General features: G+C 52.4%; 1 protein-coding gene across 1 annotated transcript in view; it reads left to right on the top strand.

The window, feature by feature from the left end:
* Positions 1-7,125, top strand: part of LOC101991252 (ryanodine receptor 1) — a gene marked incomplete at its 5' end in the record, with an annotated part of 90,102 nt that overhangs the window by 73,672 nt on the left and 9,305 nt on the right. The window contains 6 exons of the mRNA XM_005371303.2: positions 577-641; positions 1,277-1,430; positions 2,260-2,346; positions 3,326-3,577; positions 5,257-5,387; positions 6,517-6,559. Coding sequence (XP_005371360.1) covers positions 577-641; positions 1,277-1,430; positions 2,260-2,346; positions 3,326-3,577; positions 5,257-5,387; positions 6,517-6,559 — 732 coding nt within the window. The remainder of the gene's footprint in view (positions 1-576; positions 642-1,276; positions 1,431-2,259; positions 2,347-3,325; positions 3,578-5,256; positions 5,388-6,516; positions 6,560-7,125) is intronic.

Here is a 7,125-nt window from a genome sequence, read left to right on the forward strand (position 1 = left end):
AAGGAAGGAAGGAAGGAAGGAAGGAAGGAAGGAAGGAAGGAAGAAAGGAAGGAAGAAAGGAAGGAAGAGAGAGAGAGAAAGGAAAGAAAGAAAGAAAAACATAGGGTTGTAGGGAGTTAGCCAGTCTATGAGAGAAAGGTTCCCCAACATTCTCACCCCTTGGAGCTACAATTGCTGCCTGTGGTTGTCAAGGTGATGAGAAGCCATGAGGGACAAAAACATCTTTGAGCAAGCATGCTAACACAAGCCTGTGATTCCCACACTGGGGAGGCTGAGATAGGAGGACCTGGAGTTTAATACCAGCTTAGGCTACACAGCAAGAACCCACCACAAACAGACAAAAACCTCTTTGAATTCAGACTGATTCTGCACTGGATTGCAAACCAGGCAGTTTATCTCTGTGAGCCTCAAGTTCCCCTCTTAACAATAAGACTCACTTAACCCCCCTTTCCTTGGCAGAGGGGAGTAAGGATAACACTTTGGTTACCCAGGGAGAAAAAAGTGAGGCCAGAGAGTAACAGACTAGACAGAGACTGGGGAGTACCCCGAAGGCTCAGATCTGTGTCCTATCCCCAGGTGGAGGGAGAAGAAGAGGAGCCCCCTCCAGAACCAGAGCCGGAGCCCGAACCTGAGAAAGCCGAGTGAGTGTCTCAGAGTGGAGGGAGCCAGACTCTTACCTCAACCCTTCTGAATTGAGGGCCTTCTTAGGTCAAGGCCCAAATTGTACTGGTCACTCTCTGCCCTCTGGCCTCTGCCCTCTGCATCATTCAGTCCATACCTGGGGACAGAGGAGAGACTTGAAGAAAGGCAACAGAGATAGGGTGCTCCTTTTAGCTCTGGATCTCTGTGCTGTGCACATGAGTCCTCTGTGAAGTTATTTTGATCGGGTGTGGTAATCCCATCTAAGGGACATAAGAGTCAAAAGTTGAAGGCCTGCCTGGGTCATCAGAGCAAGTTCAAGACCATCCTAGGCAACTTACTGAGAAGTCTCAAAATGACAAGGAAAAACTGATGCATCTCAGAGGCGGAGCACTTGCCCAGCACGCTCAGGGCCCAGCTTTAACGCCTACTCCTGCAAAGGAGTAGCTTTGCTTTGTTTAGCCCCGCCCCTACCCGCACCACTCAGCTGTCTTACTGGAGTTTGTGAGGGCAGGGCCTCGCTTGTCTGCGTCCCCAGCACCATCTAGACCTGGCCTGCCTGGCATAGGATGGCCCCCAGATGGCTTTGAATGAATGACTTGCCCGAGCATCCACTGACCCCTTTCTGTGTCTACAGTACTGAGAACGGAGAGAAGGAAGAAGTCCCTGAGCCTCCTCCAGAACCCCCCAAGAAGACACCCTCTCCGCCCCCTCCAAAAAAGGAGGAAGCTGGAGGTGCAGGCCTGGAAGAATTTTGGGGAGAACTGGAAGTACAGAGGGTGAAATTCTTGGTGAGGACCCAACAGAGGCACCCTAAAACTTTCTCTTCTTGTGAGGACTCCGCTCTCCCAGCTCCAAGCTCATCTCAGAGAGGAACTCACTAAAGAAAGGGCAGAAGTGTCCCCAGGCACAGCTGGGAGGTCTAGCCCCTCAGAGGTCCTGGGAGAGACCCATCTCATCTGTCCCTGAAGGAGGAAGGTGTCTGGGAGACAGTATCCTGTCTCCACCTCAGGCCAGTCCTGACTTGAGTTGGGGACAGGACAGGAGGTTGAATAGAAGGCCGGTCTGTGAGGAGCCGTGAGAATAGAGATAGGAGAAGTGGGGGTGGGGAGAGATGGCGTGATGAAGAAGCCATCTTCCACTTCTGGTAATGCAGACCGTGAAGCAGTGCGGCATGGGGGCTGGGACATGGACTCCTGTTGACCTGGAGTCAAATCCCAGGTACGGGATTGGGGTGTGGCTCAGTGGCAGAGAGTTTGCCTCTTATGAGAGTCCCAAGTTCCATCTCTGGGATCCCTTCTCCCAAATAATGGGTTTGCAGCTCCTTGGCTGTATGACGTTGAGAAAGACAGCACCTCCCTTCCCAAGCCTCAGTTTCTTCATTTGTAAAGGGCCATCACGGCAATGGCGCGCCAACAAAGCCATGGTGCGAGCCAAACAAGGGCCTGGCATTTTCTGCGCTCTCGGCGGAGTCTCTGGGAGTCTTGGCACCCAGTGGGCCCTCCAGGGGAGAGAGAGTGTGGGAGCAGCCAGTCAAGGCTGGGTTTTTTGGTTGTGGGTGAGCAGTGAGATGTGGTCAGGGATGAGGCCGCACTGTGACCGCTCTTCCTCTCTTTCTAGAACTACTTGTCTAGGAACTTCTACACGCTGCGGTTCCTGGCTCTCTTCTTGGCGTTCGCCATCAACTTCATGTTGCTGTTTTACAAGGTGTCTATGCGGTGGTCCCAGGCCCCGGGGGAGGGTCAGATCCTCGCCCAGCTGGGAGGTGGGAGGCTCAACACACCCCAGGGCCCAGCCCCCTTCAGGGAAGGGATGAGGTTCCAGACTGAGACTTCTTAAGGGAGTCTGGACTAGAGAGCTGGGTCTGGACACGCTGTGGGTCTGAGTGGGAGTGGCTGGACCCGTGGGGGACAGATGCCTGCATGCATTGAATAAGGGACACAGAACTGCTTTCACAGACAGCTTGGCCACCTGCCAGGCAGCTCCAGGTGTGAGAGTCCCCTCTGCAGCACCCATAGGCCAGCTGAGGACAGGTGTGTGAGGAGAAGAAAGCGGGCAGCTCACGGAACAGAGGGAGGGCTAGGAACCAGGTCTCCTGAAGCCAGAGGGGGCTTTCCTGGTCCTGTTGGGGGAGGGGCTAGATAACAACACACAGGGTGTGGCAGAGACAGGTGATGGTAAGAAAATGCTTAGCTTCTCCCTGCCTCCTCCTCCTCCTCCTCAAAATGGGCTCAAAACCACATTTATAGGTGAGACTTGTGAAACTTAAAAGCGGGAGCCAGGGTCAGGTTTGGTGGTGCATGTTTTGATCCCAGCACTTGGGAGGCTGACACAGATGATCACTAGTTTTAAGCCAGCCTGGGCTATATAGCAAATCCCAGGCAAGCCTATGCTATCAAGGTCCTACGTCAAAAAACAAAGTGTTGATGGCAGTGGGGGTGCACACCTTTAGTCCCAGCACTCAAAATGCAGAGGCAGAAAGATCTCTCTGAGTTTGAGGTTAGCCTGGTCTACATAGTGAGTTCTAGGCTAGCCAGGGCTACCCAATGAGACTCTGTTTAACAGAGAATTGAGGAGTTAGAGGAAACACAATAGTGTCTTATAAGTACTACTACTGATTGTGAGTTTGGCATGATAGCCAGGGGCCACCGGGGTCCCCTCTGATTTACCTCTGACCCCACTTCAGGTCTCAGATTCCCCACCAGGGGAGGATGACATAGAAGGCTCCGGAGCTGGGGACACGTCAGGGGCAGGGTCTGGTGGTGGCTCTGGCTGGGGCTCCGGTGCCAGCGAGGATGTGGAAGGTGATGAGGATGAGAACATGGTGTACTATTTCCTGGAGGAGAGCACGGGCTACATGGAACCCGCGCTGCGGTGCTTGAGCCTGCTGCACACGCTGGTTGCCTTCCTCTGCATCATCGGCTACAACTGTCTCAAGGTGAGACCTGACCTGTGACTGTGGTCCTGGGCGGGAGGGCACCTAGGAGAACTGTGGGGGCAGGAGACTTTAGGGTGGGTAAAGACAGCCGACTAGTACAGGACTGAGGCTACTCTGGCAAAAGGGAGCTAATGCAGACCACGGTTGGTGCTAATGCAGAAGATAAGCTCCAGCTTATCTTCTCTGTGCATACGTGGCTGTGTTCATTTCCCCATCAAGGGGGCAAATTTATCGTGGGGAATATTATTGTCTGCCTGTTAATCGTTTGAGTTAAGATCTCTGTGAAGCGGAGAGGTGAAGAGGTGGCGCAGCAATTAAAAGTACATACTGCTCTCGCAGAGGTCCCGTGTTCGGTTCCCAGCACCCATGTACAGTAGCTCACAGACTGTGACTCCAGCTTCAGGCAATTTGATGTTTTCTTCTGACTTCCATGATCACCTACATACACATAATAGCATGCACTCACAAACACATAGACCCACACTTAAAATATTTTTTTAAATAAAAAGATCTCTGTGAAGTCGGGCCCATACTGGTGCATGCTTATAATGCCAGGGAGGCTGGATGAGATCAAGTTCTGGGCCAGCCTGGGCTACGTAGGGAGCTTCTGTCTCCAAAATAAGCAGGGTATGGGCGTACAAGCCCTCACCCCTAGCCAAGTAGCTGTTGACAACTGATGATTGCTAAGGAGTAAAAAGACCATTTTCTTTAGGAGTATGGTCTAGGTTGCCTATGCTCCAGGGGAGGGGCCCACACCCATGTGTATATAGAAAGCACCAATTGGACTTGTGGGTTATATTTTAAAAAATAAAACAAAGAAGACAAGGCTAGGCATGGTGGCACACACATTTAGTCCCAGCAGCACTCAAGAGGCAGAGCCAGGCAGATAGCTGTAAATTCCGGACCAGCCTAGTCTAAATGGAAGGAAGGAAGGAAGGAAGGAAGGAAGGAAGGAAGGAAGGAAGGGAGGGAGGGAGGGAGGAAAAGAGGGAGGAGAGACGGAAGAAGGGAAGAAGGAAGGAAGGAAGGAAGGAAGGGAGGAAGGGAGGGAGAGAGGGAGGGAGGGAGGAAGGGAGGGAGGGAGGGAGGAAGGAAGGGAGGGAGGGAGGAAAAGAGGGAGGGAGGAAAAGAGGAGGAGAGACGGAAGAAGGGAAGAAGGAAGGAAGGAAGACACATAAATAGATCTGTCTGTCACTGGGGCGTCTCTGGGGTCTCAGATGTGACTGGAGTCTCATGTCAGATATGCCCAAGGTTTGTCGTGCCCCCCAAGGCACGTCTTATGCTGTGTCTCACGGGTTCTGCACGTCCAGAAGTTTGTGTAAATCTTGTAATGTTGCTGAATGAGCAGAGCTCTGTACCTGCTGTGCCTGCTGCTCACCCCTCCTTCCACGCCCTTCCACCTGCCTCTGTCTTATTCACCTTACAGCCTGAGTTAACACCTCTCCGTCAGAGCCCCAGCCTGCAGCAGACAACTGGGGTGCCCCCAGCTTGCCCTTTTCCTTACAATGTCACCCACTTCTGCCCGCACCTCCCCACCCACCGGCCACCCTCTGCCTGCATCTCTCCACCAACCCCTAACCTGCACTTTCTACCCTGAGAGCTTCACTAGGCTCCAGGCAGGTCGCATGGCTTCTGCATAGCTCATGCCAACCGTCACCTCTGCCTCCCTCCATGCCTAGGTTCCCCTAGTGATCTTTAAGCGGGAGAAGGAGCTGGCCCGGAAGCTGGAGTTTGACGGCCTCTACATTACTGAGCAGCCTGAGGACGATGACGTGAAGGGACAGTGGGACCGCCTGGTGCTCAACACACCGTAAGTCTTAGCCCCTCCTTAGGGTGGCAGAGGGAACAGGGCTAGATTTCCACTCCAGTGTGGGCCTGGGTCTCTGAAGAGCAAGGCTCCAGCCCCATGGCCTGACTTGTTCTCCCTAGGCTCATTATTCTCTCCATCCGATGGACACTTGAAATTCCTGTGGGTGTGGGCTTGGGGTGATGACTCGATGAGAAAATCCTTGCTGCTCACCATAAGGACCTGAGTTCAGATCCTCAAGCAGCGACATAAAAATCTGGGTGTGACTGTCTGGTGCAGGGAATCCCAGGGCTAGGAGACAAAGGTAGAAGGATCGATGGAGCTCACTGGCCAACTGGCCTAGCCAATTAGTGACCTTGGAGTTCAGTGAGAGAACCTGTCTCCAAAAGTAATGTGGAGAGGGCTGGAGAGATGGCTCAGCAGTTAAGAGCACTGGCTGCTCTTCTAGAGGTCCTGAGTTCAATTCCCACCTCCTACATGGTGGCTCACAACCATCCATAACTGCAGTTGCAAAAGATCTGACCCTCACTTCTGGCCTCCAAACCATGTGCAGGCAAAACACCCATACAAATAAAATAATAATAATAATGTTAAATAGATCCTAGAGTCAGGTGTAATTGCTCACACAGGTACCTCAGCAAACAGGAGCTCAAAGCAGGAGAATAATTCAAGCCCAGGAATTTAAAAACAGCCCTGTCTCAGGTTGTTGTTCCCAGGCCTGGCCAGTGGCTCTTGACCCTTCCCATGGGTCTTAGTGTTCTATTGCTCTGAAGAGACGCCATGACCAAGGCAACTCTTATCAAAGAAAGCACTTAACTGAAGGCTGGCTTCTAGTTAGTTTCAGAGACTTCTTCTATTATCATGGTGGGAGCATGGTGGCATTCAGGCAGGCACGGTGCTGGAGAAGTTGCTGAGAGCTACATCCTGATCTCTACACAGCAGAGAGGGGTTGGGGGACTGAGACGGACCTGGTGTGGGATTTGGAAACCTCAAAGTGGCAACAAGACCACACCTAATCCTTTCCCACCAGCTCATCAGCTGGGGACTATGTGTGCAAATGTACAAGGCTCTGGGGATCAATCTCATTCAATCCGCCACACCACCCTGACCTCCCCGTGCTCTCTCTTGACAGGTCTTTCCCCAGCAACTACTGGGACAAGTTTGTCAAGCGGAAGGTGAGAGGACAGTGTGGGGAAGGGAGGGCCCCTGGGCCAAGCAGGCCACTCTAGAGAGCCTGGACGGGTGATCATGTTCCTTCTCTAAAGAGAAGCTGCACGTAGAGGGCACAGGGCAAGGATTCAGTGTGTAGGTGTCTGAGGAGATGAGCAACATTGTGGTGAGCACAGTTAAGAATCATGCCTTTGGGGGCCTGAGGATGTAGCGCAGTCGGTAGAGTGCTTGCTAAGCATGCACAAAGCCCTGTGTTCAATCTCAGCACAGTATAAAATAAGGTGGTGCATGCCTGTGCTCAGGTGGTGGAGGCAGGAGGATCATAAAGTCAAAGTTGTCTTCATCTATACAGTAAGTTCATGACTAAATTGTGTTATATGAGACACTGTCTCCAAACAAACCCCAAACCAGCAACTACATAGATGGATGGATGGACGATGGATGGATGAAGGGAGGGATGATGGATGGATAGATGGATGGATGGATGGATGGATGGATGGATGATGGGTGGATGGATGGATGATGGATGGATGGATGATGGATGGATGATGGATGGATGGAGGGATGATGG

Source organism: Microtus ochrogaster, unplaced genomic scaffold (genome assembly GCF_000317375.1).
Source record: "Microtus ochrogaster isolate Prairie Vole_2 unplaced genomic scaffold, MicOch1.0 UNK103, whole genome shotgun sequence".
Lineage (NCBI taxonomy): Eukaryota > Metazoa > Chordata > Mammalia > Rodentia > Cricetidae > Microtus > Microtus ochrogaster.